The 17,665-nt window shown below is 42.3% G+C and overlaps 1 protein-coding gene and 1 pseudogene across 6 annotated transcripts; one reads left to right on the top strand and one right to left on the bottom strand.

Annotated features, from left to right (window-relative positions):
• Positions 1-1,879: 1,879 nt before the first annotated feature.
• Positions 1,880-14,650, bottom strand: ZNF485 (zinc finger protein 485). 5 transcript variants are annotated; one of them, XM_009214324.3, is made up of 5 exons: positions 14,516-14,650; positions 13,982-14,059; positions 12,313-12,439; positions 11,701-11,796; positions 1,880-3,489 (listed from the first exon to the last, which is right to left on the bottom strand). In XM_009214324.3, the coding sequence occupies exons 2-5, from the start codon at positions 14,003-14,005 to the stop codon at positions 2,411-2,413; spliced, it is 1,326 nt and encodes a 441-aa protein (XP_009212588.1). In that variant the 5' UTR covers positions 14,006-14,059; positions 14,516-14,650; the 3' UTR covers positions 1,880-2,410. The 5 variants fall into 5 exon arrangements, with proteins under 5 accessions (XP_009212588.1, XP_009212586.1, XP_003903636.1 ...); XM_009214322.4 differs by having other exon boundaries at positions 14,457-14,647; XM_003903587.4 differs by having other exon boundaries at positions 14,511-14,647.
• Positions 14,651-14,719: 69 nt separating this feature from the next.
• LOC100997137 lies at positions 14,720-17,665 on the top strand (annotated as a pseudogene). Its single transcript, XR_004177015.1, has 2 exons — positions 14,720-15,960; positions 16,482-17,665. The product of XR_004177015.1 is annotated as an adenylyl cyclase-associated protein 1-like (transcript).

Here is a 17,665-nt window from a genome sequence, read left to right as displayed (position 1 = left end):
AGTTTCTTTTTTTATACAAAGTCTTCGAAATCTGATGCACATTTTATACTTACAGTCCTATTTTCAATCAACACACTAGTCTCCATTCAGACTGGCCTCACTTCAACTGCTCAGTAGCCACCTGTGGCTACCATAGTGTGGCCACTTCAGATGACTCCACTGACCAACTGTCGATTCCAACCTTGAATTTTCCCAACTGAAATCCCAGACATCATGGGGTTACAAAGCTGTTCCTGCTGTGCCCTTTCTGAATCCTTGACTCACAAAATCTGTGAGCATAAATACTGGCAGCTAAGTGTGTGATGGTTTATTATACATCTGTAGTAACTGGGATGCTAGCCTATGAGGGTTTTGTAACTTATTTAAACATTTCCCTACTTAGATGTTTCTCCCACATCTTTCCAGGATATTAGTGTAACCAATGGTGATGAGCAATACAAGCTCTGTAAGTTAGTCAAATTATTTCCTTAAATGTTTGAGGGTGGCATTTCTGGGTCAATGAGAACATACATTTAGATTTACATTCATGTTGCCAAACTGTTATCCAAAGCAGCTTAACCAGTTCTTACTAACAATCATCTATGTGTGTGCAACTGTGTTTCTTTTGATTAAATCTGGCCCTTTTCAGTCATGAGTTGAATACTTAGATATTTTCTATTTCATAACATTCTTCTTCAAGTGTGCTTTATTTCTTTTACATTTTGAACTATATCTGTGATATAGTTTTATCATAAAATATTCAGGTAATGCATTGACTACACAAAAGAAGTACTATACTATTATTCTTTACTTTGGATCTTTTTCAACTTAATGTTATAGACAGCTTTCCCTGTCAGCTCATAAAAGTCTAACTCACCAAATGTTAATTAATTAAAGGACTGTCTTTTAATTAAATGTTGAGTGACTACATGGTAGTCCAAAGACTGCATGTATCTTAATTTAAACATTCCCCTGATGACAGACGTTACAGTGACTCCAGCTCTTCATTACTACAACACTGTACTTTTTAATTAGATTTTAAATATAAATGGTAGGTCAAAGGGTCAAAGTTTGTAGGCATAATCATTTATATTTCTTTTTCTGATAATTGTACATTCATATCCAAGACCATTTCTCCACTGGAATTTTTATATTTATGTATTTTTAAGGACTCTCTAGATATGCTAAGTGTTACCTGTTAAATATGATGATGGTAATATTTTCTCCAAGTCCAGCGCTTTGTATTTTAATACTGAGAAGCCTCTAGCTGCAGAAACTAAAAGCTTTTAGTTTCTGTGTGGCATTTGTCTTGTTTTTATGATTTCTGAGTTTTCTCATATTGGAAGATAACTACACTAAGTTACAGAAGACACATGAATGATGCTTGATTAAATATTTCATTTCAAAGAACACAGCCAAAGTCAAAATTTCACTTCATCATACCAATATAGGTTGAGTACCCCTCGTCTGAAATGCGTGAGATCAGAAGTATTTAGGATTTCAGACTTTTTTGGACTTTGCAATATTTGCACGCACAAAATAAGGAATCTTGAAGATGCATTTTAACTGCAACCCATCACATAAGGTCTGTTGTGGAATTTTGCACCTGTTGGTGCTCAGAAAAGTTTTGGATTTTGGAGCACTTCAGATTTCAGATTTTCCGATTATGGATGCTCAACTTATTCTACATCCTCCTCAAAGATAACTGCTGTTAGCTGAGTGTGGCGGCACATGCCTGTAGCCCCAGCTACTCCAGAGACTGAAGTGGGAAGTTGTTCAAGCCAGAGTTCAAAACTACAGTGAGCTATGATCACATGGCACTCCAGCCTGGGTGACAGAGTAAGAGCTAGTCTCTTAAAAAAAAAAAAGAGAGAGAGAGAGAGACACAGAGAGAGATAACTGCTGTTAAGATTGGTCTTTATTTTTCCAGGTCTTTTTGAACGCATATAATATAGATTTCCTGCAACTTGCTTCTTTAACTTAACAAGGTATCATGGGTATATTTTTACCGTCGTATTTTTTTACTTAGAGATGGAGTCTTGCTATGTTGCCCAGGCTGGAGTGCAGTGGCTATTCACACACACAATCATAGTGCATTACAGACTCAAACTCCTGGGCTTAAGCAATCCTCCTGTCTCAGCCTCCCAAGCAACTGGAACTACAGGCATATGCCACCATGCCTGGCTTTGTACAGTATTTACAGCTCCACCTCATTCTTTTCAATTAGCACGCAGTATGCTATAACTACTTCCGTACTGACATACATTTAGCTTATTCAAATATTTCACTAGTACAAACCTCACAATGAATATCCTCACAAGTGAGATGTTCTCTCAGAAGTACACAGAGTATTTCTGTTAAATGCATAATTTATTTAATGTCTCCTCTATGACGGTCAGAAGGAATAAACTACTCTGCACAATTTGCCACACTAACTACATTTCGTGGCTCTTTCTTTGTTATGCATTTTCTTATGTTGTTTAAGGGCTGAACTTTGGGGAAAAGCTTTCCCACATTCATTACATTTATAAGGTTTTTCCCCAGTATGGAGTCTCTGATGTTCAACAAGGCCTGAGCTGTGCCGAAAGGCTTTCCCACATTTCTTACAGTGATAGGGTTTTTCTCCAGTATGAATTCTCTGATGTCCAGTAAGGGTTGAGCTCTTTGTAAAGGCCTTCCCACAGTCACGACACTGATAGGGTTTATTTCCACTATGAGTTTTCTGATGACCAGCAAAGGATGAGCTATACCTGAAAGATTTTCCACATTTACTGCAGTGATAGGGTTTCTCTCCAGTATGCATTCTTTGGTGACTAATAAGAGTTGAGCTCTTCCTAAAGGCTTTTCCACATTCATTACACTGATATGGCTTCTCACCAGTATGGATTTTCTGATGTTCCAACACAGTTGAGTTATCCCTGAAAGCTCTCCCACACTCGTTACATTTAAAAGGCTTCTCTCCACTGTGTATTCTTTCATGACGAGTAAGGGCTGCATTCTGAGCGAAGGCTTTCCCACAGTCATTACATTTGTAGGGCTTCTGGCCAGTATGAATTCTCTGATGACTTAAAAGGATTGAGTTCTTTCTGAAAGTTTTTCCACATTCAATGCATTTGTGGGGTTTCTCCCTAGAATGAATTCTCTGATGGTGGATAAACGTTGAGTGCTTCTTCAGGAACTTCCCACATTCAACACATCTATAAGGCTGTTTGCCTGCATGAACCTTATGGTGATTTAAAAGGGATGAACTGTTCATAAAGGCGATGCCACATTCTTTACACTTATGTGGTTTCTCACTGGTATGATTTCTCTGGTGGCTAATGAAGGACGAATTGTATTTGAAGACTTTCCCACATTCCTTGCACTTATAGTTCTTCTCTGTGGAGCTTCTGCCCTCCCAGTCCAGGCCTTTTTCCATCATGACACTTTTCCTTCGCTCTCCCACAACAGATCCTGCAGAAGTGCTTTGCTTTAGGGCTGACATCTTTGTTTCAAACCAGTAATCCTGGACTGAAAGAAAATTTTAAAAATTCAAACATTCTTTATGTCGAAATGCTGAAAGTGAAAGTTGTGCAAGGACTTGAATAATGTTCTATGCTACATAACTAAAGGTTATGAAAAATTATTAATGTGTCCCATTTGTGATTCTTGCTGAGAAAAGATGGCCAGGCTAAGGGCAGGAGAAGTATGACTTTAAAGAAAAGAAAAGAATCTGTACTATAAACATTGCATTTAAAGAATGCAGTGGGCAACTAAGAAGTTGCAAAGTTAGGAAGACAACACAGGAAACAGCTAAAAAAGAAAAAAGACAATGTCAGAATAAATACAAAATTGAGGAGAAAGACCAGAGTCACAAAGAAAGCTATAATTACTACTAGGACAGATTTCTGCAGGTGGTATATCTGAGAACATTATGATGTCACCAAGAACTTGAGAAAAATATTTCTCTGTGAGGATTTAACAGTGAACCAATATTCAATTGCTCAGGAGAAAAAAGAAAATAGAAAAAATATTCAAGGAACAAAAATAGTTCTCAGGACAATAAGATTTTACTATAAACTAAATTTTTAACATATCTAAAAAACAACATACCTATGCCAGGCACGGTGGCTCATGCCTGTAATCCCAGCACTTTGGGAGACCGAGGCGGGTGGATTATTTGAGGTCAGGAGTTCAAGACCAGCCTGGCCAGCGTGGCAAAACCCTGTCTCCACTAAAAATGCAAAAATTAGCCTGGTGGCACATGCCTTTAATCCCAGCTACTCGGGAGGCTGAGGCAGGAGAATCGCTTGAACCTGGAGGCAGAAGTTGCAGTGAGCTGAGATAGTGCCACTGCACTCCAGCCTGGGTGACAGAGCAAAACCTTGTCTCAAAAAAAAAAAAAGAAAAAAGAAAAAAACCACACACAATCAATGGGTATACTATGTGATTTTTCTCTAGCTTTTTACAAAGTACAGACACAAGACCCCAGACAGACAGAGCAAAATGATTCAGATAAAAACATTCTGAAAAACTAATAGAGACAAACTTGTAGTAAAATTAACAATCACCAACCAATTGTTTCACTAAATGCACTTTTCTTACAAACATAAGTTGTATCTATCTATACCTAAAGATATACACACATACATATATTTATATGTATTTATACTTAGTAGTCTAGGGAGAAATTCCATACAACAGATATTAGAGCTAAGATTTATCTTTTCAAGGAAATGCAAGTTGAAGGTGAAGCCCAGTCAGAAACAGCCCTGATTCTTCCAGTGGTCTTTGATGGGATATGTGTTTAATGTATTATGATCAAACTAGAGAATATTTCAAGATACTGATTGTCAAGCTGGCAACGTGAAGACACATATGGGTACTTGTTCTATGACAAAGGTGGTCTTGCAAAGCAGTGAGGAAGAGGAGGCTCTGCATTAGCACATTTCAGGAGAAAAAAATAAATATAAACCCTACCTCATATGATGCACAAAAATCCATTCCAAGAGGATGGTAAATGCAAATAAAAAAAAACCACATAATAAAGCTTCTAGAAATTAACACAGAAGAATATCTTCGTGATCTTGGGAAAAGAAAAAATATTAAAATCACAAAAGTAATAAATGTTAATAAATAATTGTTAATAATATATAATTTAAAATAAGCATTTTAAATAAAGCATGACACAAAAAAGCACTGACAAAGAAGAAAGAGATTGATCAACTGGAAGAACTCGGCTGGGTACGGTGGCTCATGCCTATAATCCCAGCACTTTGGGAGGCTGAGGCGGGAGGATGGCTTGAGGCCAGGAAGTCCAGACCCACCTGGGCAACATAGCATGTCTCCATCTCTACAAAAAAAAAACATGTTGGCTGGGCGCGGTGGCTCAAGCCTGTAATCCCAGCACTTTGGGAGGCCGAGACGGGCGGATCACGAGGTCAGGAGATCGAGACCATCCTGGCTAACACGGTGAAACCCCGTCTCTATTAAGAAATACAAAAAAAACTAGCCAGGCGAGGTGGCGGGCGCCTGTAGTCCCAGCTACTCGGGAGGCTGAGGCCGGAGAATGGCGTGAACCCGGGAGGCGGAGCTTGCAGTGAGCTGAGATCCGGCCACTGCACTCCAGCCTGGGTGACAGAGCGAGACTCCATCTAAAAAAAAAAAAAAAAAAACATGTTTTTAATTAGCTGAGCATGGTAGCATGTGTCTGTAGTCCCAGCTATTCAGGAAGCTGAGACAGGATTGTTTGAGCCCTGAAAAAGGAATAACTGCTATTCATCAAGACCATTAACAGTCAGTAACAATACAGAGAGGGATGGTACAATACATGTAATCAGTAACAGGCTCTTGAAATAGCTACCCAATCAGAGATGCTCTATAAGGACCAATAAATACTCTAAAAGGTCTTTTTTTTTTTTTTTTTTGACATGGAGTCTCACTCTGTCACCCAGGCTGGAGTGCAGTGGCGCAATCTCAGCTCACCGCAACCTCCACCTCCCAGGTTCAAGCAATTCTCCTGTCTTAGCTCCCCAAGTAGCTGGGACTACAGGCATGTGTCACTACACCCAGCTGATTTTTTGTATTTTTAGTAGAGACAGGGCTTCACCATGTTGGCCAGGCTGGTCTCGAATTCCTGACCTCAGGTGATCCGCCCACCTCAGCCTCCCAAAGTGCTGGGATTACAGGCATGAAGCACTGTGCCCAGCCCTAAAATGTCTTTAACCTCATTAGATATAGAGACATGGATATGAAAACCACAATGAGGCACACTGCACATCCCCAGAATGACTAACTTCACAAGACTGACCACAGGAAGTGCTAGCCAGGACATGGGACAAGGAGTGCTCTCACACACTGATGAAGGAGTATAACTGGGTACAAAACTCTGGAAGATTATTTGACATTATATACTAAAGCTGAATACATGCCCAACAGAAATGTAGCCACATAGGAACCAAAAAATAATTTATAAGAATGTTTACAGCACTTCTAATAGCCAAAAGCTGGAAAATGGCATATATGCATCTGAATATAAGACAGAAACTGAGGTAGAGTCACACAATGAGACATTCTACAGCAGTGATTTTCCAAGCATGGGCTCCAGCCCCGCAGCACCAGCATCAGCATGCCTGAGAACCTGCTGAATAAAGAACTCTGCAGGGGACCCCACAACTGTACTGCAGCATGCATTCTGAGGCACGCTAGAGTTTTCAGAAGCATGGATCCACAGCAAATAAATAAATAAAAATGATGAATGAATTTGAAAAAATGTTATGCATAAGCCAGACAAAAAATTATACGTACTATATGATTCCATTCACATCAAGTTAAAAAAAGGCAAAAATAAACTATAGTGTTAGTTCAAGGGGAGGAGAATGGGTAATAATTGGGAGGAATTATGATGCGATTTACTCAGGTATTGCCAAAGTTCTATTTTTTAACCTAAGTTTTGGTTACATGGGTATTGAGTTTTAAAATACTAATTTGGGCTGTACACATATTTTATCAGCTTTTCTAAATATGTGTTAATTTTTTTTTTTTTTTTTTTTTTGAGACAGAGTCTCGCTGTGTCACCCAGGCTGGAGTGCAGTGGCCGGATCTCAGCTCACTGCAAGCTCCACCTCCCGGGTTCACGCCATTCTCCTGCCTCAGCCTCCCGAGTAGCTGGGACTACAGGCGCCTGCCACCTCGCCCGGCTAAGTTTTTTTGTATTTTTAGTAGAGACGGGGTTTCACTGTGTTAGCCAGGATGGTCTCAATCTCCTGACCTCGTGATCCGCCCATCTCGGCCTCCCAAAGTGCTGGGATTACAGGCTTGAGCCACCGCGCCCGGCCATGTGTTAATTTTTTTAAAGGCTTTAAGAAAGAAAAGGAGAGTCTAGCTTATAAATATCTTAGTACTTCAATCACAGAAATGAAAACACAAATTGCAAAATAACTAAAAAATAATGACAACTCTACATATTGTAACCTACTGAATATAACTAAAACATTACATAGACAAAGTTTAAGGCTTTACATATTTACATTACATCAATAAGAAAGAAGAAAAATCAATTAATGAATAACTAAAATGTTTAGGAAAAAGTAAATAAACCCAAGGAAAGCAAAAGGGAAAAGGAACTTAAGACTCAAAACACAGAAATCAGTAACACTAATAAATACACCCAAATGCTCTTCTTCAAAAATATAAAACAGAGCTAATAAAGGGGAAATAGGAAAACATAGGAAATGGGAAAAAGACAAAGTAAGAAATCAGGGAAAATAACCAAAGATGCAGAGGATATTACTAAAAGAGTTATAAAAAGCTACTTTGTTTAACACAAATAACTTACAACCTTGAATTACTCCATAGTTTTTAGGAAATTATAAATTACTAAAACTGTTTCCTAGAGAGAGAAAATCTATTTGGACAAGTCACTATTGACAACACTGTCAAAAAAATACCCCCAATTCCTCCCTTCTGCTCCCATCACAATAAATAAGCAAAAACGGGACAAAGGACCCAAACCTCTAGGGAACAGCTATCATGTGAGTTAAACTAGACTAAAGGATAAAAATATGAAAGACCAAAAAATGTTTTATGAAAGTATTACAAAATTAAAGTCAAAGCCCAATGAAAATGGGCCAATGAAAAAGAAAATGTAAATACATTTAAGTCTCTCTGCAAAAATTTAAGTAAAAGATTAGCAAACGGAATCATCTACTGTCACATTCAGAGAATGATATAATGTGTCATGGCCAAGATAATTGAGAATAAAATCTACCACAGAAACAGATCAAAATGGAAAAGACAGATATTTCCACATATCTTGAAAGAGCATTTAATAAAATTCAGCAATCATGCTTGATTTAAAAAACTAAAATTTCTTTTTTTTTTTTTTTTTTTTGACGGGGTCTCGCTCTGTCGCCCCGGCTGGGGTGCAGTGGCCGGATCTCAGCTCACTGCAAGCTCCGCCTCCCGGGTTTACGCCATTCTCCTGCCTCAGCCTCCCGAGTAGCTGGGACTACAGGCGCCACCACCACGCCCGGCTAGTTTTATGTATTTTTTAGTAGAGACGGGGTTTCACCGTGTTAGCCAGGCTGGTCTCGATCTCCTGACCTCGTGATCCGCCCGTCTCAGCCTCCCAAAGTGCTGGGATTACAGGCTTGAGCCACCGCGCCCGGCCAAAACTAAAATTTCTTAACAAAACATATGAACAAAATACTTCCTTTAAATAACAATGTATGTGTATTCCAACTCAATAGCCAGCTTAAATCAGAAGCCCAGACACAATGCAAAGATGCAAAGATAAGCATATCCATCATTACCTTTGTTAATATAAAGTTGATATAAAACTTTTTTTTAAAAAAATCTGTGATATATATGATACACAATTAATTTCCTGAATGTATAAAGAAGCCTTCACATTGACAATTTTTATTGTCCAACAATCTAACAGTAAAATGGGCAAAGGACTGGAACAGGCAGTTCTCAGGAAAAATAAACACAAGGGTTGCTGAAAATGTTGAAACATGCTAAATCACGCTCCTGATAAGAAAAAGGCAAATTAAAATTACAATAAAATACTTTCACCTCTCAGACTGGCAAGGATCAAAGCATATAAGACACCGTTGACAAGCGATGATAAAAGTGGCACTCATATGTTGTCATTAGGAGTATAAACATGTACTATCTCTATGAATAGTGGAAATACCCACCAAATTTGGTGGATTTTAAAATTTTAACCTTTAACAATTGTTATAGGAATTTATTCTACAGATTTACTTGTACACAAGAGAATTGATGTGTATGAGGATAACCACTGCAACACTGGTCAGAGTCACTATGTCCACTAAAGAGAACTGATTACATAAATTATAGGACATCCATAAAGTGGAACACTATGCAGGCATTAAAGAAAGATAAGCTGGCATGGTGGCGCACGCCTGTAATCCCAGTACTTTGGGAAACTGAGGGAAGAGGACAGCTTGAGGCCACGAGTTCCAGACCAGCCTGGACAAAATAGTGAGATCTCATCCCTACAAAAACAAATTTAAGAATAAATACATAAATAAAATTAAAAATAAAAAAAAATAGCCAGGTGTGGTGGCATGCTCCTGTGGTCCCAGCTACTCAGGAGGCTGAGGCAGGAGGATCGCTTGAGCCCAGGAAGTCAAGGCTGCAGTGAGCCATGATCAAGCCACTGTACTTCAGTCTAGGAAACAGAGTGAGACTCTGTTTCCAAAAGAAAGAAAGAGAGGGAGAGAGGAGAGAGAGAGAGAAGCTCTAAACAATATAGTTATGTCAAATGACTTCTAAGACATAAATGCCAAAGTAACAGGCAAAAGAGCGTGCTACCATGTACTTAAAGAATTCATGCGCCGGGCGCGGTGGCTCAAGCCTGTAATCCCAGCACTTTGGGAGGCCGAGACGGGCGGATCACAAGGTCAGGAGATCGAGACCATCCTGGCTAACACGGTGAAACCCCGTCTCTACTAAAAAATACAAAAAACTAGCCGGGCGAGGTGGCGGGCGCCTGTGGTCCCAGCTACTCCGGAGGCTGAGGCAGGAGAATGGCGTAAACCCGGGAGGCGGAGCTTGCAGTGAGCTGAGATCCGGCCACTGCACTCCAGCCTGGGCGACAGAGCCAGACTCAGTCTCAAAAAAAAAAAAAAAAAGAATTCATGGATACTCTCACAAAGTACACATCACATATGCAAATCTCCACAAGAAACTGATACAGGGATGCCTCTGGGGAGGGGAACTGAGTGATGAGAAAGGTATGTGAAGGAGACTGCATACCATTTGAACCATCTGAATGTGGTACCATAAGCATGTCTAACAACTAACAGAAAGGGAAGTATATACACACACACACAAAAAAAAAACCATAAAATACTGAATGGTTGTGAAGTCTTTGTAGAAAGATTTACTAGTCCTCTAAGCAGATGAAAGAAATATTAGGGGAAACATTGCTTGTTTTCATTACCTCTAAGTTTTAAACATTCTATTTCAAATAACAACCAAAATTAAAACAGAAAGAACAGAGAATAAAGAAGACTGAGCGACTTTTGTTACTATATAAAGAATCTACACAAGAATTTACAGGGAAATGTTAAACATAGTAAGAATAGAAGGAATTACTTCAAAAGCATCCCACCCACAACCAGCAAAGACCTAGGTTAAGCAAGACTATATATTACTGGTATTTTACATGAAATACAGTTATAAACATTCTCCTGAAGATGACAGAGGCAAAATGACAATTAGAGTTTTAGAAGAAGAAATACTGGCAGGATAAATATTTTAGGTGAGAGAAATATTCAGGCTTAGAGATTTAGAAATGAACTATGGCACAGAGAAACTGATATAGAGAAATATATATAAAGCATACACAGAAAAAAATGGGAGCCAAGAGCAAAGGACAGTAGAAAAGAGAAATAAAAGAAGATCCGTAAGAAAAGGAAAGAAAATGCTTCCTCAACAATGTGTTCGCCAAAATCGCAATTACCTGAGAGCTAGAAAACCATGCTTACGTTTGGAATCTGCGACTACCACCAGGAAGTGGTATATAGTGAGTTAGCAAGCTTCCATGAGAGTGGGTAAGGAATGGAAAATGAACAGGGGCCAGGTGTGGTGGCTCACACCTGTAATCCCAGCACTTTGAGAGGCCAAGGTGGAAGGATCACTTGAGGCCAGGAGTTCGAGACCAGCCATGACTAATATAGCGAGACACCATCTCTACATAAAATAAAAATTTAAAAATTAGGCAAGCATAGTGGTGCACGCCTGTAGTCTCAGCTACTCCTACTCAGGAGTCTGAGGCGGGAAGATGGCTTGAGTCCAGAGTTTGAGTTAGCAGTAAGCTATGATTACATTCCAGCCTGGGCAACAGGGCAAGACTCTGTCTCAAAAAAATATAAAAGAAAGGAAATGGACCAGAAGTAGAAAGAAACAAAAGATAGCCTGGTGAATGCCTGGAAAGAGAGAGAGAAAAATCACATAAAGAGCTTGAGGATTTCAGAGGGCTGGGAGATGGCACAGATGGGCCTGAGGCCCTCAGGAAGGGAGCAGCCCTCCCAAGTACAGAAAGACTGGGGAGAAAAGCAGCCAGCCACTTGACAGGAGGATGACATCAAAAGAGGAAACTAGTGCCCTTCTGCACCGACAGGGCACTCAGAGATGAGCTTTCCACTCAGGAGCCCCCGTACCGTTCCGTGTGCTCCGCTGCTGCTGGGATGTTTCCCACCCACTCACCTGCACGTGTGCCTGATGGAGCCTCTCGCACCTCCATCCAGGGCTCTGCCCCTTCCTCCAACTGAGTGATTAGTTTTGGTTTGGAAGAGAGAAGCCCTGTTCATAAAGAAAAAGGATCTTAGAAGAAGAAGAAAAAAAATGAATGAAAAGGAATGTGATGGTGGTTACAAGCACAAACAGTCACTCCAGACCTCAGTGTCAACTTGAGCATCTGCAAGGAGCACGGACAGGTTAGAGAGGCCTCGAGGGTGGCACCCAGGATGTCCAACTCGTGCAGTAAAGCAAATGAAGGGGGCAAAGTCAATTAGAAAACCAGGTCCTCCTGGAGGACGAGAAACTCCTATTTTGGGAGGCAGATGAATCATGACACAGAAACGGTCCAGAACTGGGCTAGTTGGTACCACAAAGCTACCCATCTTAACTCTGTATGGCTCTGACCTTTCTTCAGGGGTGGAAGGGGCATAAACTCCAGCCTCTAAGCCCACACTTAAGAAAAACAACACAAAAAGCACATCATTTAAGATTTTTTTCAATACCCCAAACCATTCACCCTGTGAAAACACAAAGTTGCCCAGCAGACCAATCTTGAGTCAACGAGAAAGTCATCCTCACCCACAGACACCAGATTCCCATAGTTCTCCAGCATCACATCCCTGTACAGGGCCCGCTGAGCAGCATCCAGGTGTCTCCACTCAATCCGGGTAAAGGCCACGGCCACATCCCCAAATGTCAGCAGTCCCTGCAAAACCAAACCCAATTCTGGTCATCCAGGAACCCCTAAGGGAAGCATCCCAAGAGAAGGAAGCAAGGTGGTCAAAGCCAGCTTCTGACAGTTCCAACGGTGCTCATGGAAATGAACAAGTAAAAGCTGAGGGCTGGGGGGAGGTGGGACTCCTCCCTCAAGTGTGTTCTTCCTGCATGCCTGTCCTGCTTCCTCCTCCATGCCTGGCCTCTGCTCACCCCACCCTTCATGTCACCTTGTCAAAAAGGTCTCTTTCTCCACCCCATCCTCTGCCACTCTGTCTCGAAACCCACTTCATTTTTCTTCACAGGATTTCTCACCACCTGGCAGGAGAGGTTTGCACTGACTGTAAGCATCCTCTCTAATGTGAGCTCCAGGGGGACAGTGTGGGTCACTGTTGCCTCCCAGTCAAAAACACGGCCTGACACAAAAGTGTTCAGGCTTTGTTCCATCAACAAATGAATAGAAACTTTGAAAAGACATGGAAAGTGATTAGCTTTATCCGAAAATTTACAGGGAGTATGATCTAACTCTGAGGCAGAATATTTTTAAAAAAGAAAAAAAAATTGCTTTTCATAACAGTAACAACTTACTAGGTACCAGCCACGGTGCTAAACCCTGAGATATATATCATCTCTCTAAATTTCTGCCATAACTATATAAAGTAAAATCTATTTTGTAGCTAAAGACACAAAGGTTCAGAGAGTTGGAAGAACTTGCTCAAGGTCCCAGGGCTGGTTGAAGGTACAGTATAAAAGGAAGCTATAAAAAGTAGGAATGAAACTAGAACAAATTGGAATGGTTATGAAATATTAAAAGAAAAAAGAGTAGGCCTTAAAAATATGCAAAAGGTGTTTCAAATGAAATTACTTGACTTGTCAGAACAGTAGAAATGTAGCTAATCTTTAATTTTTTTAATTTTATTTACTTCTATAATAGATACTCAAATGTTTATCACTTTCTTTCAAAATACCAACTATATAATCAGTTTCTCAAAATCCTTCAAAACCTAGTTTTCTCCAGGATAAAGGCAAACTCCAGTCTGGGATTCTAGACCATGAATGTTTCCAACTTTCTCAGGCCAGTTTGTTCATGGTTCTGCCATAATGACTTCATTCAGGCAGCGCTTTCCCCTAGTATCCTCTGCGATTACGCATCTCATTTATATTCTTCAGGAAGAACTAAGGCTTCCACTACTCCACCCCTCCCACTCCACCACACACTAAAGGTCAAGAGAGCACTGCTATCACCCTATGTCTTTATGGCCTACGTCTTTATATGCTAATGTGTATTTTTTTCATCATCTGCCAGGTTGCAAAGTACTTTTCTGTTTCTAGCACTCTAGAAAACATGGGTAGCAATAATCTATTTGGTGAATGACTACCTAATGGGTAGAGAGGATGGAAATAGTGGGACCCATCCAGGATTGGTTCGGGTAGCTTGGTCCACACACAGGGCAGGGCATCGTCTGGGCAAGAGGCATAAGCCCCACCTCGCTGAAACACGTGGCTTCTCAAGAAATGGAAAAATCAAACTTGCCTGGATCTGGGCTCTTGGGGCCATCTGTCTCCTGAACTGTTCTCCCAGGCAAGGGCAGAGAATTCTGCGTAAGTCAATCTGGGAAAGAAGAGAGGAAATATGAGGAAGTCCCTCCGTGCCCTAGCCTAGCTAGAATCTGCCCTCTGGACCAGGCCCCCGCCCGCCCGTTCCCTCCACGGGTGGGCAGACAGGTCCAGGTGGGTACGCTCGGGAAGAAAGGAAAGGGAACGGCTGCTGGGATCCGTCCTGGACTGCAGCCAGTTCCACGCCAAGCACTTTTGGCAGCACGGGGGGACGGCCTTGTCAGTGGCCCAATCTGTCTGCCAGGGCGCAAGCCTGGAGCGCTCTGTGATGCACCAGTCTCGGGCGGTCGCTCCACATGGCTCAGCCACTGTGGGTAGGCCCTGCCCACCGCCGCCGTCCCCTCCCACCCCGGCTCGCCCCTCGACCCGCCCCTGGGAAAGGCGGGGAGTACCCGCCAGGGGCCCGAGGCTTCAGGGACCCAGCCTGGTGGCGGCCGCTGACAAACCAAACCTAGCCGGCAGGGCTGCGGAGCTGCACACCCAGAGAGACAGCGACCACGCCACGCTGTCCAGACAGTTGCTACCAGCCAGCTGCTGGTGCAGCTGTCGCCCCACGCGGGGGCCGACCGGACCGGAAGCGGAAGTGGCTGCGGCCGCGGAGGCCTCTGGGAAACGTAGTCTGCGTCGCTCGGGAGTCTTAGGGGCTCCATCCGCAGAGCAGGTTGGCATCACCTGGGAATCTTTGAAAAGTGAAGGTGCGGGAAGTGGAGAGCGGCTGATCGCAATCGGGAGGTGGTACATTATGACTGACATGCAAAATCTGGTAGAAAAATTGGACAGGGCAGTGGGCTGCCTAGAGGCAGTATCCCATACCTCTGACATGCACCGTGGGTATGGAGACAGTCCTTCAAAAGCAGGAACAGCTCCATATGCGCAGGCATTTGACTCGCTTGCCTGTCCTGTGGCAGAGTACTTGAAGATCAGTAAAGAGATTGGGGGAGACGTGCAGAAAGATGCGGAGATGGTCCACACAGGTTTGAAGTTGAAGTGAACTCTCTTGGTTACAGCTTCTCAATGTCAACAGCCGGCAGCTTTCCGATTTGTTGGCACCCATCTCAGAACAGATCAAAGAAGTGATAACCTTTCGGGAGAAGAACCGAGGCAGCAAGTTGTTTAATCACCTGTCAGCTGTCAGCGAAAGTATCCAGGCCCTGGTTTGGGTGGCTATGGCTCCCAATCCTGGCCCTTATGTGAAAGAAATGAATCATGCTGCAGTGTTTTATACAAACCGAGTCCTTAAAGAGTACAAAGATGTGGATAAGATGCATGTAGACTGGGTCAAAGCTTATTTAAGTATACGGACAGAGCTGTAGGCTTACATTAAGGAGTTCCATACCACCGGACTAGCCTGGAGCAAAACGGGGCCTGTGGCAAAAGAACTGAGTGGACTGCCATCTGGACCCTCTGCTGGATCAGCTACTCCTCCCCCACCACCAGGCCCCCTTCCTCCGCTAGTCTCTATCAGTTCAGGCTCAGATGAATCCACTTCCCTCTCAGCACTGTTTGCACAGATTAATCAGGGGAAGAGCATCACACATGCCCTGAAACATGTATCTGATGACATGAAGACTCACAAGAACCCTACCCTGAAGGCTCAGAGTGGTCCAGTATGCAGTGTCCCCAAGCCATTCTCTGCACCTAGACCCCAAACCAGCCACAAAGAAAGAGCCAGCTGTACTTGAACTGGAGGGCAAGAAGCAGACAGTGGAAAATCAGGAAAATGTTTCCAACCTGGTGATTGATGACACAGCTGAAACACGCAGCTTACATATACAAGTGTGTCAACACGACATTGCAAATCAAGGGCAAAATTAACTCCATTACAGTAGATAACTGTAAGAAATTTGGTCTGGTATTCGATGATATAGTGGGCATTATGGAGATAATCAACAGTAGGTGCCGAGACCAGCTTGGTTGGGGAGACCCTAACTCAGCGGTGCTAGAGGAATTAAAGACACACACACAGAAATATAAAGGTGTGAAGTGGGAAATCAGGGGTCTCACAGCCTTCAGAGCTGAAAGCCCCGAACAGAGATTTGCCCACATATTTATTAACAGCAAACCAGTCATTAGCATTGTTTCTATAGATATTAAATTAACTAAAAGTATCCCTTATGGGAAACGAAGGGATGGGCCGAATTAAAGGAATAGGTTAGGCTAGTTAACTGCAGCAGGAACACACTCTTAAAGACACAGATCACTCATGCTTTCATTTGTGGCTTAAGAATGCCTTTAAGCTGTTTTCCGCCCCGGGCAGGCCAGGTGTTCCCTGCCCTCATTCCTGTAAACCCACAACCTTCCAGCATGGGCATTACGGCCATTATGGACATATCACAGTGCTGCAGAGATTTTGTTTATGGCCAGTTTTGGGGCCAGTTTATGGCCAGATTTGGGGGGGGCTTGCTCCCAACCAGTAGGGATGTCAAAGTTTAGGTAATGAGTAAAGTGCCAACCATTTCAATCAACAAAACAGATGGCTGCCATGCTTACCTGAGGAAGAATTCTCTGGATTGTGAAATAGTGAGTGCCAAATCTTCTGAAATGAACGTCCTCATTCCTACAATAGGCAGTGACTTTAGTGAATTCCCAGTTCCTGAGCAGTTCAAGACCCTCTGGAATGGGCAGAAGTTGGTCACCACAGTGACAGAAATTGCTGGATAAGCAAAGTGCCACTGGGTTCTTTGCCCTCCCTTCATACCATGGGATAAATTTGTATCAAGACGGTTCTTTTCTAGATTTCCTCTACCTTTCTGCTCTTAAAACTGCTTCTCTGCTCTGAGAAGCACAGCTACCTGCCTTCACTGAATTAAACCTCAGGCTGAGATTTGCAGTGGGATAGCAGGTCAGGTGATCTTCTGCAGGAAGGTGTAGCTTTTCCATATTAGCTCAACCATGCCACCAGTCCATTCTTAAGGAACTGCCGACCAGGCTAAAATGATGCATTTTAGCTTTGAGTTTTGGAGGTTATTCTACCAACAAACAGTCCATTGGGAGGAAAACAGTCCAAGGAATTAACAGATCAGAATGTTCACACTGGTTAATCTTTTTCTAACGATGAGCATGAAGGTAGCAGAAGCTGGTGTGTTTCCAGCTGGTTCTTCTAACCAAACTAATTTTTCACTATTGACAAGTGAGGCAAGGGTTACACTGGACTGAAGGCTGAGGCTTGGCCATCTAGCATTCCACGCAAAATGGTTTCCTATAAGCATTCCTTTTATTCACTATTCTATCCTAGTTCTGCCTCAACCATGAGATAGGAGAGTCTCCGATACTAGCTGCTACAGCAGTGCCCTTCATCCAGGGCAGTTAAAGAAGTATTGGACCCTTTCTTTCTCTGGGATCCCTACCCAGCACCTTCCTACAGAGATTTTAAAAAAAAAAAAAGGAAAAACAACACCCCATTCCAAGGAGTCTGGCACACCTGAATCCTCCTTCCCTGCTAGGTGCCTGTCACCTGTCTTCACTGCCTCCTTTTCCTTGTCATGCTCACCAGCTTATGGCTTCTGTCCAAGCACCTGAACAGGGGACCAAAACCTCCACTGCAAGCTACTTTTAGGTCTTGATTTATGTAAGAATCTTGCACAGCACTGCTAATGTAAAT

Source organism: Papio anubis, chromosome 11 (genome assembly GCF_008728515.1).
Source record: "Papio anubis isolate 15944 chromosome 11, Panubis1.0, whole genome shotgun sequence".
In the NCBI taxonomy this organism is placed as follows: domain Eukaryota; kingdom Metazoa; phylum Chordata; class Mammalia; order Primates; family Cercopithecidae; genus Papio; species Papio anubis.
The sequence above is the reverse complement of the archived record's forward strand: the minus strand, read 5'-3'. Positions and strand labels throughout refer to the sequence as shown.

Coding starts and splice junctions, on each gene's coding strand:
- ZNF485 (XM_009214324.3), bottom strand. CDS start 14,005: ATGGCCCCAAGAGCCCAGATCCAG. Junction 12,440..13,981: donor CCCCAAGAGCCCAGATCCAG/GCAAGTTTGATT, acceptor TTGGTTTTGCAG/GGACTGCTGACATTTGGGGA. Junction 11,797..12,312: donor TGGGAATCTGGTGTCTGTGG/GTGAGGATGACT, acceptor CTTTATGAACAG/GGCTTCTCTCTTCCAAACCA.